The 23,882-nt window shown below is 45.1% G+C and overlaps 1 protein-coding gene across 1 annotated transcript in view; it reads right to left on the bottom strand.

Annotated features, from left to right (window-relative positions):
- Window positions 1-119: 119 nt before the first annotated feature.
- Window positions 120-23,882, bottom strand: part of CUNH1orf127 (chromosome unknown C1orf127 homolog) — a 28,003-nt gene continuing 4,240 nt past the window's right edge. Inside the window, exons 3-9 of the mRNA XM_069078970.1 lie at window positions 22,142-22,285; window positions 18,378-18,416; window positions 16,395-16,532; window positions 14,424-14,508; window positions 10,765-10,961; window positions 9,111-9,234; window positions 120-208 (exon numbers count right to left, since the gene is read on the bottom strand). Of these exons, the coding sequence (XP_068935071.1) occupies window positions 120-208; window positions 9,111-9,234; window positions 10,765-10,961; window positions 14,424-14,508; window positions 16,395-16,532; window positions 18,378-18,416; window positions 22,142-22,285 (816 nt within the window). The remainder of the gene's footprint in view (window positions 209-9,110; window positions 9,235-10,764; window positions 10,962-14,423; window positions 14,509-16,394; window positions 16,533-18,377; window positions 18,417-22,141; window positions 22,286-23,882) is intronic.

The raw sequence follows: 23,882 nt of genomic DNA, 5'->3' as shown, positions 1-23,882 counted from the left end.
CTTAACCTCTCATGGTCCCAGCTTCCTCATCAGCAAAGTGGGGATTATAGTAGCTCTTCCCCTGACAACACACATAAAGAGTGTTGGAAGCTTAAAGGGGATCAGAAGTGGCACTAATGTTACTCTTCTGTCTGCTCATCAAAGTCCATGTCTCCATCAGTCCAGATCTGTTCCTGCCCTGCTGCACCTTCTAGTCGGATATCGGAGTCTGGGTGACCACAAGATGTGTCAGGGGCTGGACTCGAACCCAGGGCTCCCCGGCTTCTGGTTCCAGTTCTCCATCCACTATGCCGTGCATACATATGTACATATATATACATCTGCATCTACATATACATCTCCCCCAATAGAGTATAAGATTCTTAAAGGCAAAGATTGTTTCACTTTTGTCATTGAATTCCCAAACTCTTGGCCCAGTGACTGGCACACAGTTCAGCTCAGTGTTCATGACCCCGTTGGGGTTTTCTTGGCAGAGATGCCAGAGTGATTTGCCATTTTCTTCTCCATCTCATTTTACAGAGGAAGAAACTGAGGCAAACAGGGTGACGTGACTTACCCAGGGTTACACAGCTAGGAAGTGTCTGAGGCCAGATTTGAACTCAAGTCTTCCTGCCTCCAGGCCTGGGTGCACTATGCACTATGGCACCACTTCAAACCTCTTGGCATAGTTAGCAGGATGCACGTCTTCACAGGAAAAGCTCATTGCTTCACAAGTGGTGATGGCCTGGTGCATGCTTGTGTGATGATGTCACATCGGGTGGCCCAGGATATCGAATCAGCTCCATCCCTGAGCACCCCCTGTGACTTCCTTGACCAGGGTCATCCAGCCTTCCCCTGATGGGCACCTGCTGTCTCCTGGGGCAGCCCTACCCACCTTAAGATGCTGATTGCTATTATTCAATTTCCTCCTGACGTCAAGCCTCAATATGCCACAGGACAACCAAAGTGACAGTCTGTTTGCTCTTGTAATGCACTTTGACATCGACCAAGTGTTTACATACGTTATCCCAAGTCATCCTCACAGCAGCCCTGTAAGGCACTTAAGGGTGAGGGAGCTAAGGTATATAAAGGTGAAGTGACTTGCCCAGGGTCACACAGCTAGTAAATGTCTGAGGCGGGATTTAAACTCAGGTCTTCCTGACTCCAGGTCCAATACTACATTCCTTGCTCTATCTAGCTGTCTGTAGTTGATGTGAAGAATTTGGTCAGAAGCAGGGGACAAGGATATGTGTGTGTGTGCGTGTAGTGTGCATGTGTGTTTGTATGTGTGTTGTGTATGTGTGTGCATGTGTATGTGTGTGTTTGTATGTGTGTGGTGTGCATGTGTATGTGTGTGTGTGGTGTACGTGATGATTAAATAGCAGCAAACAGCTTATTCAGGTTTTTTCCCACTTAATAGTATTTTATTTTTTCCAATTACATATAAAAACAGTTTCCAACATTCATTTTTTTAAGATTTTGAGTTCCACATTTTCCTCCCTTCCTCCTCCCCAAGATGACAAGCAATCTGATATAGACATTAATACATGTGTAATCATATTAAACATATCTCCACATTAGTCATGTTGTGCAAGAAGAATCCGAACAAAAGGGGAAAACCATGAAACAGCCTATTTGTACCGTGATTTCCCTTCCAATACTCTGTTGCTAATGACTTTGCTAGTGTGATCCCAGAAGCACTTGTTGGGGGTACACGATACACTAGTGCCCTGTGGGGAAAGGGTCTCCAGGCTCTGTTGGGTTAGAAACGGACGGTGAAGCAGCTTCAGTGGCTTGTGAGAGGTATGATTCAGGATGCAGCGTCCAGGAAGGCCATGAACTGGATGGTGGAATCGTAGCCCATCCTCGTGTCCCAGCTGGCACTGACCCTGGACCATGGGTCCTGATGCCTTCGGAGCTCCTAGAGAGCTGCTCCCTGGTCCCCTCAGATGATGCCACTATAGATCCTCTGATGCCATCCAGGGCCCTCTTCAGAGGATCTGACAACTGTCTATCTGGCAAAGATCTGGGGAGAAGGAGGAAAGGATGGATGGCAGCTTGGCCAGGAGCCTGCTGACTTCTTAGCACATGTCCTATAGGGGAAGTAGGTCCATCAGTCTTAGGCCCCTCTTGGTGAGTAGTGATAGAGCTATCAGATACAATTTCTTCTGGAAATGAAGTACGCAAAACTCTCCCTCGGTTGGTATAGGCTATATCTTTCCAGGATAAGGGACTGTTACTCTGTGACTTAGCTTGCAAAGCTGCCTGGCCTGCCTCTCCTGGCCCTGACAGGGGAAGATTTGTAACCAAGATCCCCTCAGTTCTATTCTGGAGAAAATGAGGGTCTCTCTGAGTCATCACAGTGATTTCTGACATGTGGAAGAGTGCTGCCTGGAGACTGGCCACTTCCTGGGTCTGGTTGTGACCATGATGGGTATCTGCCATTCCTCCAGCAAGGGTGGTTGCCAAGTACTCACCTGCCAGGTGGTTACCACCCCAAGGACCTGTACTGACCCAGTCACTCTCCCTCTTGTGGTTCATATATGTCTCTGTCCTGCTCCCCCCCATCAATCTTCTGAGATGGTTAGAATGCTCTGGCATCTGGGCCAAGTCCTGGCCAGGTCTTATTTCTCTGAGACCATCACTTTGGGTAGTAAATGCCTTTTGTAAATGTACCAGGAACCCTAAATACTTGGTAGACCTAAAGGAGACCAACTGAGGCAGGGCTGGCACTGAGAAGAGGTGGCCAGTTGAGGTTGTTGGGGCTGGGAGGGTTAGCTGGAGAGCCTGGGAATTAGCACCTGTGGTTACTGACGGAGGTGTAGGATTATCCTGAAACATGACTGAAGGTGGCACCTTGGTCGTCCCTTCATGTGTAGGGTCCTTTGGGCCTTGTTGATTGGCCATGATTCCAGGAACACTGGAAATGATGGAGTCCCCTCTAATCCCCACAGACACAGCCTGTGGCTTTATGCCCTGCTCTCGCTCCTTCTTCGAAGAGAGGGTAGTGAAAGATAAGAGAGGATAGATGATGCCACCTGAGAAGTTTTTGGAAAGGACGGTATTTGTTCCTCGAGATCCTGGATGTCTCCTTGGGCTATCATTTTGACCTTCAGTCAAAGTAGTGGACATCTGCAGTAAGGCCTGGCCCTGCTGGTCTGTATCGGATAGTTCAGACACAGTAGCTTTTGAAACATCCATTGAGATCTTTGTAGTGGCTTCCGGGGGCTTTTCACTCTTAGGGGATCCTCCATTTGATGGGACAGTCAATGGAATCCCTGATGGTCTCCTATCATGATTCAAGGCAAGGGAGTGAAGCCAGAGGCCAGACAGGGGAGCCATAACGGTGGCATCCTTCGACTGGAGATTCTCACGGCTCCCATTACTCTCCTGGAAAGAAACAAAGGCAGAAGTACTTGCTCTTGGAGTTGGGCTAGCTGAGTTGGAAGTAGCAGTGGGATTGTTCAGGGTCAAGCATCCCCAACCAAATGGGGACCTTGACCTGGCTGATGCCAAGTACTGCTCAGAAGAACTGGAGAAGGTATTCGACTGGAGACATGGCGTTGGGTTTGTGCCTACTGCTTGTTCATGTTGCCCGCTGTCCAAGGTAAAACTCCCCAAAGACTCTCTTTGCAGACCTTCAGATGAAGCTGATCCTGATGCTTGGAGAGAGAATGAGGAAGCCAGTCCCATGCCTAGGGAAGGAGTAGATAGTGACAGACCTAGAGAAGATGGTTGAGATGAGGGCACAGTACTCAGGGTAGTCAATGAGGGTGGCATCTCTGACTTCAACTCTTCTGTGCCAGGCACACTTAAATGTTTGATGATGGCTGGACTGACTTCTGCCGAAAAGGACTCAGGGTCTGTCACTCCAGAAAATGAAGGCCGGTCTTGGAGGGTGAGGGAAATGGGCATCAATAGAAAAAAAAGACAGTCCATTAAAATAAATTCCTCTTCCCTCCTTGTCTAAACACAACACTACCTGTTACACAGGTTACCACCTGTAACACGATCTGTTTCCTACTTCATGCGGTGGTTATAAAGATCAAATGAGAAATCTATGAAACAAAGCTTTGCAAACCTTATGGTGCTATAGAAATGCTAGTTATTAGTATTACCTTTGTGACCTTGGGCAAGTCATTCACCTCTCTGGTCCCCAGATTCTTCATTGATGAAACAGGAGAGTTCAACTAGATGGTCTCTGAGGCCTCTTCCAGACCTAGATCAGGGGTTCTTTACTTTGTGTGTGTGTGTGGGGGGGGAGGGGTGCACAATGGACCTCTCAGGCAGTCTGGTGAAGCCTATGGGCTCCTTCTGAGAATCATGTTTTTCAATGTACAAGATGAAATACAGACGACTACAAAGGAAACCAATTATATTTAAATATAGTTATCTAAATACACATTTTAAAAAACAAGCTCAGGGCCCCCAAGTTAAGAACCTCTGCTCCAAATCTATGATCCACCCATGTTATGAATGTCGATACTCGAGGCCCCCCCCCTTGCAGGTCAGTTACAGTCCTGCAATTGACAAGCCTGGAGGGTTGCCCAAGGCCCTGAGAGGTTCAGGGATTTTCTCAGGATCACAGTGGAGCCAATACATGTCAGAGGCAGGACTGGAGCCCAGCTTAATTGACATTTATATGATGCTTTTGAGGTTGGAAAGTGCTTTTAGCTGTTAGCTCCTTGACTTTCACAACCAACCTGTGAGGTGCGTATTCACTGGTGTCATTGTCCCCATTTTACAGATGAGGAAACTGGTGTTCACAGAAATGGAAAGCCTTGCACATAACTGTACATCTGACAAGTGTGGTAATTCTGGTCTTTTTGCCTCAGCCTGGATTTGGAATCAGAGGACCTACACATTGAACCTTGGTTCTGCCACTTAGGACATGAATGATATTGGGCAAGCCTGATCACCTCACTGAGCCCTGGTTTCCCCCTCTGTAAAAAGAGAGGTCATATCAGATGGCCTAAAAAATGCTTTATTCAGGTCTAAATCTATGATCTTATAAACCAGGATGACAAAAACTACTAGTTTCAAGTTGCCCAAAATGCTTACTTCCTCAACAGCCCTGTTTTATAATTTACAGATGGAGAAACTGAGGTCCAGAGAGATTAAGTGATCTATCTGCCCATGGTCACATAGCTAGTAAGAGCCAGAGTTGGGATTCAAACCCAGTTGAATGCAAGCACTTTGAGAGGAAGGATTATTAGTCAGTTTTTGTGTCATAGCTCAGTCCCCAGCACATAGTAGGTCCTTAATGCTTGTCTCATTGAATTGAAGATAAGCTCTCTTTCCACCAGACTGCATTTGACTTGGATAGAATTCTGGACTTGGAATCAAGATCTGGATTTCAATCTGGCTTCAGATGTGTGACCCTGGGCAAGTCACTTAACCTCTGTCTGACTCAGTTCCTTCACCTGTAAAATAAGGATAATTATAGCACCTATCTCCCAAGAATCAAATGAGATAATCTTTGGAAAATACTTTGCAAACCTTAAACCACAACATAAAAGTTAGCCATCAGAGATGTTTAGGTATCTGCCCATGGTCAAATAGTACTTCAGTGTCAAAGGCAGAATTTCAACCCAGATCTCTCCAGACTTGAGGTCCAGCATTCTAAGAGGAGCCTAAGATGCAGAGAGGTTATGTAACTTGTGCACGGTCTCAGCCAGTAAGTGTCAAAGGCAAGACGTGAACCCAAGTGTCAGTAACATTCTGTCCCTTACACTGCACTCACTCCAAGTGGTAATATTACTAGACTGAAATGAGGAAGATGAGTGTATTTTCCTACATACACATTTCAAGAGATGCACAAATCTTTCTAAAGTCTGTTTTGCTCACTGTATTGATTTTGGCATTGCATTCAATATTGGCTACAAAGCCACAATGAGCATTTTCCCTTTAGTTGGGGGAAAAATGCCAAATCATTCTCGAGCTTCCATGTTCTAGGAAGGAAAATAAAAGCCCATTGTGAGCCTAGTGTGCTTGGAACTAATACCAGTCTTACAGGGAAGTGTAAAAAAGAGCCAAAATGGGACTCCTGAAATGCGTCAAGTTGCAAGAGAAATCTTTCCATTAGGAGCAGGGTTTTAGAACCTCCTCATTCCCCGTCCCTATGGGGTTTTCCTTTTAAAATCTAAATTTGGGGTCTCAAGGTGGAAGGCAATTCCCCTTTAATCTTTCAATATGGTTCTGAATACAATTACATTTTTTCTGCAGCACCGAAACATCATATCCTGGTAACCAGGGCATTCTTGTGACCCAAACATCTGAGTCAAATATCCTTCACGGTCTGCCTTCTATTGAGGACAGTGAGGAGCCAGGAGATGAAAGTGGCCACATCGTTTGTGAATTAGGTACATTTCCTCCCTGAAGATTTTAATAGGTTTTGCTTCTGGTGGTTTTGCATGTGTTGATACCAGGTTGCTGGGAAGTTGGGTCATGGCAGGGCAAATCCTCTCCAATCTGTTCCCTCCTCTGTACTTACTGGACCACTAATCCAGCTCAGGCCCTCATCACCTCTCCTTAGGACCCCTGCAGTAGCCTCCTCATGGGTCTTCCCACTTCCAGGCTCTTCCCTCTCCTATCCATCCTCCAGACTGCTGCCAAAAGGATCTTCAAAAGCAAGATACAAGTGTTATTCTCCTGGCCAAAATATCTTCAGTGGCTCCCCATTCCTCTAGGACATGTGTCTGTAAATTTGTATAGACAGATGGATAGAGTAGATAGATAGAGAGATAGACAGGTATAGATGGATGGATGGATGAACAAATAGTTGGATAGATAGATGGGTAAACAGACAGACAGACAGACAGACAGACAGATAGATAGATGATAGATAGATAGACCAAAAAATAGATGGATAGATGGATAAATAGACATAATAGGTAGATAGATAAGCTAGAGATAGAAGAAGAGATAAAGATGGTAGATGATAGAGATAAATAACAGATGATAGAAAGATAAATATAGGAGAGTAGGTAGAAGAGTTAGAGATGATAGAGATAAAAGATAGAAAGTAGAGATACATGATAGAAGATAGAAAGATCAAGACAAATATAGGACAAATAGAAGAGTTAGAAAAAGAGATGATAGAGATAAATGATAGATGTATGAATGGATGATGGAAAGATAGAGACAGAAGAGGTAGATAGGTAGGTAGATGGTCTGTCTATAGATAGACGTAGATAGCTATATTTTAAGATAATCAGTTTCCTTTGTAATCCTATATACTTTTTTGTAGCATCATTCTGAGAAAGGGTCAGGAGACTTCGCCAGTATGCCTGACAGGGTATAGGCTCTGGAAACCCTTCTCCCAGTCAATTTTCCTTGAATTTTTCCACATGGTCAAGTCTCTGGCATTTGCCTGAGGCATCAACTCATTCCAGTAATCTTCTCAACTGGCCTTTTATTGTGGCCTATGCCCAGTCTCCCAATTCTCTGTTACCTCTAACCCAGCCCAGGCTTCAATGTCTGTTATCTAGATTGCCCAGCTATTTCCCACCCTTCATTCCATTTAGACCCCATTCTCTCTTGGTCACATGGTCCAGGTCTCTCTCTAGGACAGCAGTCCTTCTCTGTTACCTCCCAGTCACCCCAGACTACTTGGCCACCCCCAGATCCTTCCCACAGTCTTTCAATATGTAAGGTCCATCTTGCCCCTCATTAAGTTACTCAGATTCAATCTGGCCCACTTTTCAATACAAGCATCACAAATGCTTAACTTCCTTAAGAATATAGCCAATGCTCAGATTCTTAAAATCTGGCTACTAGTACAGATTCTTAGAATCACACCCACCCTGACCGGTGTTCTAATAAACTTTGTCTTTGGCTGAAAAGGCTGAAAAGCTTTGTCTAAGGCTTTGGGTCAAATTCATTCAAGGCAGGAGCCCCATGTTGCTATTTCAGGGTCCCAGCACCCTCAAACCTCAACATGCCCACAGGATCCATGACATAGAGAAAGTTCAGAATCCTTGATGTAAAATAAGATATAAACCCCTCAGCCTGGCATTGACAGTCCCCACAATCTGGCTCCAATTCACTTTTCCATACTTATTTCATGGTACTTCCCTTCATGTCCTCTATTTTCTAGCCAACATCGCCTGCTAGCTATTTCCCAAATTCCACATGCAAGCTTTATTCCTAAGCCAGGAAAAGCACTCACCTCTGCCTCTCAGAATCCATAAGATCACATATTTACAGCTGGAAGGGACTTTAGACTTTATCTAATCCAGACCTCCCCGAATTGTAGAGATTAACAAGCAGAATCCTAGAGAGGTTGTGACTGACCCAAGGTCACACAGTCTAATGAGTAGCTGAGGCTCAGTTCAACAAACACTTATTAGGTACCTACTATGAGACAAATCACTGTGCTAAGTGTCGAGACAAAGACAAAAATAAACAGTGCACACCCTGGAAGAGCTTACATTCTCTGAGAAAGATATACCTCAGAGCCCCTATTAGAAGGAAAGCTTACTATTCTTTTCATCAGTGAGTGAACCAACCTCTTTTATCAGATAGGGAACCTGCCCCTCCGGGAAGGAAGTCTCAGAGACACCATATCCTGGCTGAAAGGAAATTCTGAGAATCATTCATTTCCTTTAAAGCACAGTTCATGTGCTTTCTCCTATTCTAGGTCTTTTCTACTTCCTCTCAGGTTTTAATATTCTCTCTCTCTCTCTGTCTCTCTCTCTCTCTCTGTCTCTGTCTCTGTCTCTGTCTCTCTCTCTCTCTCTCTCTCTCTCTCTCTCTCTCTCTCTCTCTCTCTCTCTTTCTCTGTCTCCCTCTCTGTCTGTCTCTTCCTCCCTCCACCCTCCTTTTTTCTCCTTCCCTCTTTCTCCCGCTTCCTCCCCTTCTCCTTGCTCCCCTCCCTCCCTCTTGAAATTATTTGAACACATTTTCTGTTACTTTATAGATAGATACTCATCTTTACTAATCTAAGCATAGGTTTTATCTATCCCAATAGACTGGAAACTCCCTGAGGGCAAAGACTGTTTTGTTTTTGCCTTTGGATCCCCATCACTTAGAGCAGTATTTGGCATATAGCAAATGCTTGTTGAATATTGAATTGAATTGAAGTGATCTCAGAGTTCCTGTGCAAGGAACATTAGTGGTATCTTACTTACCAGCACAATGGAAAAAATTCTCCACTGTCCAGTGGACTGGACCAGCCACTTCTGCAAACTCCAGGCTGAGGTCTATCCTATAAAATGATTGCATCCTGGGGCCTCCTTGGGCTTCCTGGCATTGCTGAAGGGACAGAAGGCATTCTCTATCACATGGTTGCACAGTTAGCCTTTATACTGCATTTCAAGGTTTGCAAAGCATTTAACAAATATCTCATTTGATTCTCACAACAACCCAAGGAGGTGGATGCTGTTATTATCCCCAGTTTTCCAGATGACGAAATTGAGAGTGTGAGAGATGAAATGACTTGCCCTGGTCACACAGATAGGAAGTGTCTGAGGCTAGATTTGGACTCAGGGTTTCTCTGGTGCCAGGTCCACTGTTCTATCCACTGTACCACCTAGCTGCCTGGGGCTGGGGGAGGGGATGGAAGGGAGGGAGGAGGTTGGGAAAGAAGCTAAGTGACACAGTATATGGAGCCCAGGACTTGGAGTCAGGAGAATCTATCTTTGAATCCTGTCATAGACACTTACTAGCTTTAGACCCTGGGCAAATTGTTTTACCTCTCATTCCCTCAGTTTTCTTATCTGTAAAATGGGGATAATAATATCACTTACCTACTAGGGTTGTTGTGAGAATCTGCAAACCTTAAAGCATCATATAACTGCTAGTTGTTATGATTAATAATAATAATAATTTTAGCATTAAATGTACCTGAACCTCTACCTTCCACCCAGCCATATTCCAAGCTCTAGTTCTGAGCTGTGGAATATGCAAACGATGTATATCTCTAGCAAAATCTGTGGTTATTCTCTTACTTCAAAAAAAAAAAAGAAGAAAAGGAACTATTTTGGTTTTGTAATCTTAGCACTTAGCATACAGCTTTGAACGGAGTTTGTAATAATATATGGGCTTTCTTGGCAAAGACATCAGAGTGGCTTGCCATTTCCTCCTCCAGTTCATTTTACAAATGAAATTGAGGCAAACAGGGTTAAGTGACTTGCCTAGGGTCACACAGTTAGTAAGTGTTTGAAGCAGAATTTGAACTCAGGTCTTTCTGACTCTAGGCCTGGTGCCCTATATGCTGTGTCATTAGCTGCCCATGTAGTGTATGCATGTGTGTGTATGTGTGTTTGTGTGCGTGTGTGTGTGTGTGTGTGTGTATCCTGTGTCTATGAGAAGTAGCCAGAAAGGTTAAAAGTTAAACAGGTTACTAAGTTAAAAATCTAGAGTGTGTTCCTAGTTAGATTCTCTGAGTCCAGTTCCAGTGTTCTTTCTATTATACTTTGCTGCTTGTTTAGATGAATAAATGAGTGAGTGAAAAAACATCTTTAAGTGCTTACCAGATGTCAAGCACTGTGTTTGGTGTATTTGTGGAAGAGTGAGCCCCCAGTGTATATGGTATATGTTTTATTGCTACCTTTCTTACTAAATGCCCTTGCTTTAAGCTAATCGTGTCATCTGGCTTGACTGTTAAGAGAAAACACATTGGTGGGGGCTCATGATCTATAGTTTTAGGGAAGTAGCTCTGGGGTAGCCATTCTCCAGAAAGCCTGTCCTGTGAATTGGGGCAGGGGATCCCACATTGTGGGATAAGTGACAAAAGTTAGCTTGAAATCTTCTAAGCTGGAGCTGGGGTTCCCTTTGACTGACCTGGCTCTGGAGCACATTGCCGGCTGGGAGGCTGACCACAACAAAGTCTCTGTTTTCAGTGACTGTGAAGCTGCTTGACTGGCTCACTCTGAGATCTCTCAGGGTCAGTGCTTCCGTGTATCTGGATCTTCTTTTCACTAGCCCCAGTCCCTGTTTGGGGATTTGAACCAAGACTTCTGACCCTGGCTGAGATGAGACTGTGACAGAAAAAGACCATGAAGCATAATCAAGGATAAACTCCCACAGCTGAACAAAGCCACCCTGCCACCAGCATCTTAATTGACAGCCCAAGCTTCTGGCTGGGCCAGCACACCTTCCTAGGGAGAATTCTGAGCCTGTTTTGTGCTCTCTTATAATTAGCCTGTGCTGAACTAGGCTGAACCAATACTTAAGAGATGAAGGTCACCCTTATTCAACGGGTCCCATGTGGAACTTATGTAAACAGAGAAAGTTTGCTGATGCTGCATTCAGGGCAAAGTTGTCAAATAGGCGAGGTCTCCTGCCAGGTTTTCTACCATCTCCTACCTCCTATCAAATGCTGCTCTCAAGGAAAAGGATCAGATCACACTCATTAGCACTTTCCAGCAGATTTAGAACAAGAGACCTGGGTTCACATCTGAGATCTGCCACATGGATTCATAGACTTCAGAAGTGTAAATTGCCTTAGTGATTTCATTTTACGAATAAGTAAATTGAGACCCATGAGGGGAAGTCAAGTCAAGTCAAGAAGCATTTATTAATGTAAATACACACAGGAGAGTCAAGATTTGAATCCAGATCTGCTGGCGAGAACAAGATGGCAGAGACATGGTTCTATAGTAGTTTGCTTAAAGAAGATCTGGGGGTGTTAGTGGACTGCAAGCATAATAGGTGTCAACGGTGTGTCATGGAAGTCAATAAATTTAATACCATCAGCTCTTACATTGCATTAAGAGAGGTAAAGAGGGGGCAATTAGGTGGCACAGTGAACAGAGCACTGACCCTAGAGTCAGGAGGACCTGAGTTCAAATCTAGCCTCAGACTCTTAACATGTACTAGCTGTGTGATCTTGGACAAGTCACTTAACTCCAACTGCCCTGCCTTCCTCCCTCCAATTAAAAAAAAGGACAAAGAGAAGGAAATAAGCATTTTATAGCACCTACTATGTGACAGGTACTTTTACAAATATTATTTCATTTGATCCCCACAAACAACACTACAAAGTTATCTCCATTTTGCAATCAAGGAAACTGAGGCAGAGAAAAGTTAAGTGACTTGCCTAGGGCCATACAGCTAGGAAGTATCTAAGTCTGGATTTGAATTCAGGTCTGTCTGACTCCAACTTCAGCACTCTGTGCTCTGTGGCAAGTCTCTGATGACAAAGACAGTATCCTTTCCACCATCCCATGCTGCCTTCCATGAGCAAAGTCAACAAACTAGCCAACTTTCTAACCATGGTAGCTATCCAAGAGTGGCTGTCTTGAAAGGTAGTAAGTTCCCTGTCACTGAAGGTCTTCAAACAAAGGCTAGATAACCCCTTATCAGGGCAGCTGTAGAGGGGATTTTTCTAGTATGGGTGGACTCAATGACCTCTGGGGGTTCCCAGCTCAGAAACTCTGGAATTCCCGAATTCCAGATTCAGTATCTCTCCATGCCCAGAAGTATCTACACTTCAAGGCAGATGTTTAACTTCTCAGTGCAAGCCTGTGCCTTTTGTTAAAAGCATCACTGAACAAAATTAGGGGTGATTGGAGCCACAGGGAAAAACTTGAAACCACACTGCTTGTGGTTACCAAGTCTACCTCCCCAAGACTTTATAGATCTAAAGTGAGAAGGAACCTTAAAGATGACCAAACCCAACTTCTCATATGACAGATGGGAAAACTGAGGCCCTCGGCAGCTAAGTGACTCTCTCAGAGTCACTCAGGTAGCAAGTAGCAGAGTTTGGATTTGAACCCAGGTTTTGAATAGACATGACTTGACTTAAATTTAAAAAAAAAATTAATTAAGACTCTACTATGGGGTGGCTGGGTGTCTCAGTGAATAGAGCACCAGCCCTGGAGTCAGAAGGACCTGAGTTTAAATCTGGCCTCAGACACTTAAAACTTACTAGCCATGTGACCTTGGGAAAGTCACTTAACCCCAATTTCCCTGCCTTACCCCCTCAAAAAAGCAAAAAGCAAAAAAAAAAAAAAGACTCCACTATGTGTCAACCACTGTGTGAGGCCATGGAGATATTCAATGTGTCCAAAATTGAAATCACCCTCTTTCTCTCCAAATCCTCCCCATTTCCATCTTGTATTGTCAAGGGCTCCCAGTCACCCAGGCTCCCAAACTAGGCCTCATCCTTGACAACTCACTCTCTCTCACTTCCATAGCCAATCTTGCCAAGTCCTGTAAATTTTACCTTCATGATATCTCTCATATATGGCCCCTTCCCTTTTCTAACACTGCCCCTGCTCTGATGTTGGCCTGGATCTTCTCATACTTGGATTATGGAAATAGTGGCTGGTTGGCCTCTCTGCCTCAAATCTCTCCCCATTCCAGTCAATCCTCCATACAGCTGTCAAATTGATTTTCCTAAAGGTCTGACAATGTCACCCCCCATTCAATCAACTCCAATGACTCCTGTTGCCTCCAGGATCAAATGGAAAACCTTCTGTTGGGCTTTTAAAGTTCATCCTAACCCTTCCTACTTTCTGGGTCTTCTTACACCTTACCCCACACACCAAGAGCTCTAATCCAGCAAAGCTGGACTCCTTTGTTGTTCCTTGAACAAGTCAATCCATCTTCTGACACTAGGGGGTTTTCACTGGCTGCCCTGAGGCCTCCTGAGACTCCTTCCCTCCCCCTCACTGCCTCCTGCCTTTCCTGGCTTTCTTCAATTCTCAGCTAAAATCCTTCCTTTTCCAAGAGGCCTTTCCCAATCCCCTCTTAATGTGAATGTCTTCCCTGTGTTGATTATTTCTAATTTATCCTGTGTATATCTTGTGTGTACATAGTTGTTTCCATTTTGTCTTCTTCTTGAGACAGTGAGCTCCTTTGACAGCAAGATCTGTTCTTTGCCTTTCTTTATAACTCTAGCACCTGGCACACAGTAAGTGCTTAATAAATGCTTGCCACCTTAACTTTATTGTTGTTCCGTTTCAGTTGTATCTGATGCTTTGTGACCCCATTTAGGGCTTTCTGGGCAAAGTACTAGAGGGATTTGCCATTTCCTTCTCCAGCTCATTTTACAGATGAGGAAACTGAGGCAGAGTTAAGTGACTTGCCCAGGGACACACAGCTTAAGGGTATGAAGCCAGATTTGAATTCAGGAAGGTCTTTCTGTCTTCAGATCTGGTACTCTATCCATTGTGCCACCTAGCTGCCCTTGGATTATACCAGACTGACCAAAGCAGCGAGAAATACAGTCTAGATATTTTATCTTTCAGCCCCATCCTGCCCCATATCATCCCTAAAAAGAGACTGGAGCACAAGACTTAAGGGTCCCTTTTCAGAGACCCTCAGATTTTTCCCTGAGAGTTAGTTGGTCTCTTGAGCTAAGATTGGGGATAAGTGAGAGCAGGGAAGAGTGGGAAAAGAAAAATATACTCATCAGAAGGAGTGGGGAAAGGCAGCAAGAAAACATGGGCATATTGAGACATTAGAGGGAGCAAGGATTGGGGACAGAGCCTTACCCAGGGGACATATGGCTTCCAGGGAATAGGCAAAGTATCCGCTGACCATCCAGAGGGACAAAAAGTCCACACTTGTGTTCATCACCTGTCAGGTCATAAGAGATCCTTGTCTCTCATGATCTCAACCCCACCCCCCAGCTTTCCACAAATCCAGCTTCTTCTATAACCATCCCCACATCCTCCAAGTCAAGGTCCCTGGAAGAAGTCCACCCACATGTCCAGAAAGCGGGATCCATAATTCCTGCTATGACTTCGCCAGGAGATATCATCTAGCCAGGATATTTATAGCAGGAAGAACACTCTAAGCAAATGTCATCTGAGTCGTCTTCCATAACACTGTAACTTTGGGCTATTTCAGGAGATGGTAATTACGCGCCTGCTGCTGTGATCAGGAGGAACGGAATCCGTGATTACAGCAGGCTATCATCTCCCAAGGAGAGGACGATACAATAATGGGGTCCCCAGCTCCAAATCTGGGTGCCTCCACCTGACCAGTCTCAGCTCTGGACATTTAAACCCTTGTAGGGAAGCATGCGGATGCCTCTCAGAGCTCAGCAGAAAGGGAGCAAGACCACAGGGACTAAATATTCAATCTGTGGTGAGCAACGGGGCTCCAGGATTGAGATTTCACTTCTCCCACTGATGCTGACTAGCAAACCTCTCTTCTACCATCTCAGAGCATTACCTGGGCCACTGGCTACATAACTTCAGGTTCAAGGAGTTTCACTAACTCCCTATTGCCTCAAGGATAAAAAATGTTTGAAATCACCTATTTGACATTTCAATCCCTTTGCGATATCTCCAACCTATTTTTTGTTTGATTTCACATTACTCCCCGCCCCTTCCCTTAAGACACCCTGCTTTTCAGTCAAATTGATCTACTTGCAGTTGCGTATATATAACATCCCATTTCTTTCCTCCGTGCCTTTGTACAGGTGGTGCCTCATGCCAGGAATGCCATCCCTCCTCACCTCTGCCTCTTGAAATCTTCAGCTACGTTCAAGGCTCAGTTCAAGAGGCTCCTCCTACCAGATCCATTTCATGATTCCCTCCGTCTCCAGAGTTAGTGTTTTCTGCCTGAACTCATTTTGCAGTTACTTTGTATACATTACTTTCTATATACATATTTTGCACCTGTTTTTTCCCCCTCCTAGTACACTGGTGCCCCCTTGCAGATAAGGATTACCTTGTTTCCATCTTTGTATCCTCAGTCTCTAGCACGAGATTTTAGAAACTCAATACTTATTGAACTGAGATTTTACATCATAGTATGGATAGGAGTCAGAATTCCAAATGAGGGCTTCCTAACTCCATGATCATCATGCTACCTCTTCTTGTTCCGTCCCTGCCTTTTTTTGGGGGGGGGGGGGCAGTAGTTCTGTACCTGTGATCTCATCAGCATATGGAATTTCCGGTGTGGTGATTTATGCCACCAGTGTAATTTAGCACCTGAGAGGGTGAAGTTAAATGACTTGCCCAGGGACTTACAGCCAGTATTTGTCAAAGGCAGGACTATCAGACTTGGGTGGTTTTATAAATGAGGGTCCCTTACCTAGTATCCAGTAGGCATTAATAAATGTTTGTTGACTGGCTAGCTTTGTTACAGGGAGGGTTGGAAAGACGATGGTTATGGGGTAGAAGGGGACAATCAGAAAGGATTTTTTTCTTTTAAACAGACAGTCATAAAATATTTAAGAATAAAAAATCAAAATGTCACATTTCAGAGGCCATTTTTTCAAAAATCTTAGGAAAAAAGGTTTAGAGAGACTTTGAAGTCATCTAGCACCCCCCCACACCCCCCCATCTTAAAGTTGGGGAAACAGAGACCCAGAGAATTGAGTGATTTGTCCATGTTCCTCTGTTCGATAACTGTCCAAGAAACGATTCAAACCCAGGGCCACTAAGCCTCCCTCTCTCCCCCCAACTTGAGGAAATAACTTTCATCAAATGACCCCTTTACTCATCACTTACCTCCTTCCTTTGTAGAAGCTGCTGCCTTGGACCCAAGATGGTAATGGTAGTGTTGTTAGTTTCTACATATAAACCCAAAAGACTGGCATCTTCCAGTGAAGCCACCAGCTCACCTCGGAGAGACAGCAGCCAGGGGCTCTGGACAAATGAGACCAGCTCCCAGAAATCTCTCTCTTGCAGGAGGTCCTGACTACTCAGAAGGGGCTCTCTCCCAGGCAGGAAAGTAGCAGGAAATCTCCACAGAGAAGAGCCTGCTCCTGGATGGGACAGGCTTTGAAGTCACTGCTCTCTGGGCTATGGGGATGGGGAAGGAGGTTATGGCAGCAACAAACGGAGGGTCAGGTCATCAGATGGACCAACTGAGCAGTGAGAACACATGATTGGCAGGGGGTGGCATGGGGTGGCATTCAAGGAGAAGACCAGAAATCCCCAGCCCATATATCAGCTAAATTAGGGGGTCTATCTTGATGTGAATCAGCTATGTAGTTCAAGGGGCTTGGACCCCTCAGGGGCACCAAGGCAAAAGAGAATTGAAGGGCAAGAGATGCAGGTTTCCTACAGAAAAGAATCCTTCCAGACTGCACCTTAATAATCATTTATAGCTGACATTTACATGACCCTTTAAAGTTCGCTCACCATTCAGGCCTCAAATAACGCTGGAAGCTGTGTTGTTGATTTGGGGAGGAGACAGGGTCCCCCAAAGCTATAATTTCATTCAGGATGGGGCCTCTCATCACTATGCCTAGCCTGCTCATTGTAACTTAACAGTTACTGGGATACAGACAAGTTAAATGACACCCAGAGTCACAAAGACATAGGGGATTCTGCTCTCTTTGTTGCTACCACGGCCCAGGGCCTCCTGCCTCCAAGATTGGCCCTGAAACTTATGCTGCCCTGTGTCCACAACTCAATTCCTTGGGACTCTGAGATTCAGGGACTTGCCCATGATCAGACAGTTATCAGGACCCCAACCTCCCCATTGTATAGATGAAGAAACTGAGATGCAAGAAAGGCCATGACTTGCCCAAGGTCAAATAAGTATTAAGCATCCAAGGTGAGATTTAAAGGTCATGCAGGGTGCTCCAGTGGATTTGGAGACAGGGAGACCTGGGGTCCAATCCTGCCTTAGATACTTATTAGCTGTGTGACTCTGGGCAAATCACACAACCTTAATCAGCTGAAGTTTTCCTCTTCTGTAAAATGGGAATAATAATAATAATACCTGCCTCACAGGAGTATTGATTAGCCAATGAAATATGTAAAGTGTTGTGTTAATGCCACTATTACTATTATCTGAAACCAGGCCCTCTGACTAAGCTTCTGGCTCGGCTCTTTTCACTGGACCATAATGTGATTGGGGCAGACCTTCCCCTTCCCCTTCCCCCCAGTCTTCTTGACTCCAAAGCTGTCCCTGTATCACCCTGACTCTCTTAGGCGGGGCTACTGATATCCCCATTTTATAGATAGGATTGCCTTGACCAAGAGCATGTAGATAGTGAGTGTCAGAGGGAGGATTTGAATCCAGATCCCTGATTTCATGTCTACCTCCGTCTCTCCCCCACCCTTCGCTTTAGGTCACAGAATCCCAGTATTGGAAGGGCCAGGAGAAAATCGTCATTCTAACCTTTTGCCCAGTCCCATTCAGGAACCTTTCCCCCTAACATCCATGACAGTCTTATCCTGCCTCAGTTTAAAGACCTGGAGGTTTTCACCCCTGGCCTGAACCAGTTGTCACAGTCTTTTAATGTCCTTTGGGTGGGCAGAAGGGGAGAAAAAAATTGGCCACTTGTTTACATTCTGTTTCCAGAATTCTGTTCTTCACAGCTAAGGGAACAAAGAAGTGCCCTCAAGACAGACACCAGAGACCAATGCAGCTGCCTGGGCATCTTTCTGGCTGGAGAAAGACAAAAAATGCCAGGCAGGAAGAGGCCTGAAAGATGCGTTTGCAGAATGGGGAGGGGGGGGGAAGAACGCCTCACCTACCTGTCGCCTGGCATTTCCCTGGGGCATGGGCCGAGAAACCTGCAGAAAGAAGAGGAGGGAATCTTGGTCTCTCCAACAAGCAGTAAGCGAAGGTGAGTGAGTAAACTGTTTTTTACCTAAACTTCTAAAAGCTGGCAATTAGCGCAGCAGGGGGCCAGACAAGAGAGGAAGGTTTCAGCCCAGGATGTTTGCTCATTAAGACAAGAAAGTCATTTATGTGGGGACCGAAGTGTCAACATTCTCAGCAATAGACCCAGTGAGATGTCTCTAGCTGCCTGGGCATGTCGGAAGCCTCAGGTGCTCAAGCTGGCTTCACTGGAGGGGAACTGAGGGCCATGGGGTGGGGGTGGGAGTGGGGGCTGTGGCAGGGATCTAGGAGCAGCCATGGGGATAGCGGTCAGGAGCCTGGGGGGATTTAAGGTGTAAGGGGGGGGGGAACTGGTGGAAGGACCAAAAGTGGAAAGTAAAAGTTGTAGGTGCCTTATAATCGGGACCAAAACATTTTTTGCAGAGTACAACAGGACATCCCTTCACTTCTAAAATCTCCCATCCCTAAACACTCCATCGATTCTTCCTTCCTTCCTTTCCATTTCAGGTCACACTTCCTCTAGGCATTGGTTTCCCCACAGTTTCCATCTCCTACTCCTGTCCCCCATTCCTGAATGTATTCATTCTTTCCCCACTTAGAATCAAGGTTCAGCTCCTTGAGGCCTCCTCCTCCATGGGGCCTTTCCTGATTTTCCATCCTCACTTGTGAAGTTACGGGGTTGGGAGTGCGATTCCAGATTTGGGATTTCATCACCAGTACAGTGGTACCCTCCGCTACCTTGTGTCAGCAACTAATCTATATAACCTAATAATCTTAGAGTTGCTTTACATGACAGAGAGTTTGTGTTTCTTTCTCTGGATTCTAGTGCATCCCTCCCTGCCCCCCATTAGAATGGAAGCTTCTAAAGGGCAGGGAGCATTTGGGTTTTGTCTTTGAATCCTAGAGAGCTGATCCCCTCCTTGGATGTTTTTAATAAATTAGTCAATAAACATTTATTCCTCTCCAACCACATGCCAGGCTTTGTGCTGAGTGCTGAGGGTACAAGGAAATAAATCAAAACAAACTCTACCCTCAGGGAGCTTACTTTCTCCAGGGGGGAGACACCTTGTCTCCCATCTAATCCAGATCTTTCTAGAATCTTCTCCAGAGAAGAAAAGTGAGAAAGACTCCATTGGCTGGTGAGTGGAATGAAAGCAAGATGTGGCCATTATTTTTTAAGCTTCTGAATCCTTTTCTTGACTTATTCCCAGCTTCAAATTGCTTTCCTTTGATTTGGGGAGGGGGAGGAAAGAGGAGGAAATGAGATTACAGACCAAGGTTGGATTTTAGGAGGAGGGGAGAGAAAGTCTAAATAAGAAGCCAGGGAAGGAAGCATTTCTCAAATACCCAGAGACAAACACTCAGGGCTCTTTAAATGTCTGCAGCTGAATCCTTGAGTACAAGGTTATATTTAGGTGCCTGTGGACATTCATTAGAGCCTCTGGGTCCCCTTTGCTGGGAGCAATAGCTAATCAGTACATTGAGTTTAGGGGCACCCCTGGGTACACTTAACCCAGGGCAATGGATAGTTATTGTACTGCACTGCGTGCTGTGCCTATGGGCACACTTAAGTGAGCTGAGCTCAATAGCTGGGCACACTGAGCCATCAGCAGGGGAGAGCCAAGTGCCCACTGCTGCATTTAACCAAGGGCAGTGCTGGCGTAACTGGCTTAATTAAAACTTAATGCAGGTTCAAAGGGCAGTCGAGAAAACGGGTTGCAGAAATTGTAGAGAATGAATCAATCGATTAGGTGAGGTGTTCGGGAAGGGGAAGCATGGCAGGAGGAAAGGGCCCGGAGATGGGAGGGGGTGGGGCACTATAATTCGTCACTGTCTTTTAGGGAGACAGTGTAGCAAGCTGGCAAAAAATACTAGATTTAGAGTCAAAGGACCTGGGTTTGAATCCCGGTCCTGCTAATGATGAGATGAGTCACTTCCGAGTCTCAGTTTCTTCATCTGCAAAATGGGGATTTTGGATTAGGTGGCCTTTGAGGTCTCTTCAGCTCCAAATCTATGATTCTTTCATCCAAGTGCTGGTTTCAAAGAAAGTAATTTCTCTTCCTGAAGTCTGTGGTGAAGTGGACTTTTTGCTCAATTGTTTCAGTCATGTCTGACTCTTTGTGACCCCATTTGGGGTTTTCTTGGCAAATATATTGGAGGGGTTTGCCATTTCCCTCTCCCACTCATTTTACAGATGAAGAAACTGAGGCAAGTAGGGTGAAGGGACTTGCCCAGGGTCACACAGCTAGTTAGTATCTGAGGCTGTATTCAAACTCATGAAGATGAGTCTTCCTGATTCCAAGTCCAGTGCTCTGTCCATGGCATCACCTGGCTGCCCTGCTGAAGTAGATAGTATGCTAACTTGGGGTCAGAGGACATGGGGTATGAATCCCAGCTCTATCACTCACTCTATCCTGCCACAACTACTGGAAAGAGTCTGTCTCTCCTGGGGCGCAGCTTACCATCCCTGTCACTCTCCAAAGCAGATACCACCCCGTCCCCTGGCCACCAATTCCCACATAGGTTTTTCCCCATTAGAATATAAGCTCCCTGAGGACAGGAACTGTTTTGCTTTTTGCATTTGTGTACCCAACTCTTAGTACACTGCTTGGCCCATAGTAAATGCTTAACAAAAAGCTTCTTCATTCATTTATCCTTCCTGCACCTCAGTTTCTATAAAAAGAAGGAGTTGTACTGCATGATCTATAAGGTCCCTTTCAGATCTAAATTTATGATCCAGTTGTTCCCCTTTCTGTAAATCAGGTGGTTGAGTGGCCCAGTGGATAGAGCACTGGGCCTTGAGTCAGGAAGACCTGAGTTCAAATGCAGCCTCAGATACTTACTAGCTGTATGACCCTGTGCAAGTCACTTAACCTGAGTTTGCCTTAATCCACTGGAGAAGGAAATGGCAAAGTGCTCCAGTATCTTTGCCCAGAAAATCCCCATGGACAGCATTGGTGTGCTGTGGTCTGCAGGGTCATAAAGAGCTGGACGCGACTGAACAAGGATAAATATAAAATCAGGTGGTCCCTTAGGGGTGCAGGAGGTATTACCTGCCACAGACTGTAAACTCCTTGAGATCAGGGCCTGCGTTGTTTTTGACTGTGTATCTCATGTACAGAGCACATAGCACACAGTAGGTACTTTATGTTGAACTGAACCAAGTTGAACTGAACAAGGAGCTTCAGGTTTAGAAAGCGCTTTGGAATCGTGCTAGAGAAAACACCAATGGTGGGATTCAGTACTTGCTCTTGCTATCCCTGCTCTTCTTGGGCAGCAGGTCTCCTAGGTGAGTTATGAATAGGCCACACTGATCATAGGTTGGTGGCTGCCATACTTGCAGGCCTGGCACTGGAAATAACCAGCCTCTGCAGGATTGGTCTTACAAAACCAAACCTACTGAGCTGGATTCCCTTGGGTGAGACATCCCTGTCAAGGGGAAGTAGAGCCAAGCACTTGGTACTATGCTCCTGGAGGAGAGAGACGCCCTTGCATCCTCCTGACTAGTCTGCCTCCATGGACACGGATGTGGACGGTGTCAGACTGTGCAAAGAGCCAGCTTTTCTCCCTGGACCTCTGGGCATGTGAATTGTCATTTCCAAAGAGCAGAAGGTCATGCACGAGGGCAGAGGAGACTGAACCAGCAAATACATAACCCATCCTGGGACTCCTTTACCTGAATGGTGTCAGGTCCACAAAGGATGCTTTCTTGGCTCAGCCTGGAAGTTATCACTGGACACTTCAGGATGTAACGGTCACTTTGCCCAAAATTTTTTATGCCTTTCTGAAACATCCTGATTTCCAGTAGGTAGTTTGCATTCTATAAGTGGATTTATTAATGAAAATGAAAGAGAAAAATACAGTGAATAGGGAGCTAGGTGGTACCGGGAATAGGGGGTTGGACTCTGAGTCAAGAAATCCTGAAATCATTTCCTATTTTAGATACTTTCTAACTGTGTGACCCTGGACAAGTCACTTAACCACTGTCTGTCTGTTTCCTCATCTGTAAAATGGGGGTGGTAATAGTAGCTTTTACCTTGCAGGTTATGAGATACTGTCAAGTGCTTTGTAAACTTTAAAATGTTACATAAATGCTAAACATTATTAATATGGAGGCAGCTAGATGGCATAGTGGATAGAGGGCTGGGCCTGGAATCGGGAAGACTTGAGTTCAAATCCGGGCTCAGACACTTACTAGCTGTGTGACCCTGGGCAAGTCACTTCACCCAATTTCTCTCCGTTTCCTTGTCCATAAAATGAACTGGAGAAGGAAATGGCAAGCTGATGCAGTATCTTTGCCAAGAACACCCCAAATGGGGAAATTGTCCCATCTCAAGTATTTGTGCTTTTGTTGGCGCCATGTTTTGTTTATGGTGTTATTCTTCAACTACAAAGGACAGCACCAAGCTTAGTGTTAAGTTTCTCTAGATAACTAAATCCATTCAGATGCTGAAAAATTAAACTGCCATCTGACTTTAGTTTTTTCAAAGATCTCTAAAGAAGTTGGTAGAACTTGGGAGGAAATATTTGAATTAAAATTAAAATCCAGAAAAACCCAAATGGGGTCACAAAGAATAGTACACAGCTGAAGACACCTGAACAATAACAGGCCAGTAGGGTTCCCAGACTATAATTCCCAATCCTTACATTTCTTCAGTGCTGGGGGACTTGCACCATAACACTCATTCATGGGTTCAGGGACTTAGAGCTGCCGAGAACCTCAGAGGTCTTCTGTTCCAACCCTCTTCTTTTAGAGATGGTAAAACGGCCCGTCAGGGTAAAATGACTTGCCCAAGGCCACATAGCTAGTAATTATCTGAAGCAGGATTTTAACCCAGGGTTTCCTGATTCCTAGTTAAGTGCCCTCTCCACTGTGCTATGCTTCTCTTCATTTAATTGGCATACACTTACTAATCACCTACTAAGTGCCAGGCACGTTGCCAGTCACTAAGTATATACAAGGACAAAAAGGAATCAGTCCCTGTCCTAGAGAGCTTACATTTTATGGGAGGTAAACAATATGCACACAGAAAAGTAAAAAGAAAATCTATTCAAAGTAGATACAAAATAACTTAGCATGGCAGGTGGCAGCAGCTGGGGGAATCTGGACAGGCCTCCTGGAGGAAGTAGCCTCGGGCAGAGCCTGGAAGCAAGCGAGTTTCTCCCAGTCAGAGGTAAGGAGGAGATGTATTCCCGGCATGCTGTTTAGGTATTTTCAGTCATGTCCTGCTCTTTGTGATACCATTCGGGTGTTTTGTTTTGTTTTTGTTTTTTTGGCAAAGACGCTAGAGCAGTTTGCCATTTCCTTCTCCGGCTCGTTTTACAGATGAGGAAACTGAGGCAAACAGGGTGAAGTGACTTGCCCAGGGTCACACAGCTAGTAAGTGTCTGAGGCCAGATTTGAATTCAAGTCTTCC

The sequence above is a fragment of the Petaurus breviceps genome, unplaced genomic scaffold, assembly GCF_028583685.1.
Source record: "Petaurus breviceps papuanus isolate PSGF00001 unplaced genomic scaffold, PetGlider_PUasm1.0 91041, whole genome shotgun sequence".
In the NCBI taxonomy this organism is placed as follows: Eukaryota; Metazoa; Chordata; class Mammalia; order Diprotodontia; family Petauridae; genus Petaurus; species Petaurus breviceps.
This window is presented reverse-complemented; position numbering and strand designations above follow the sequence as displayed.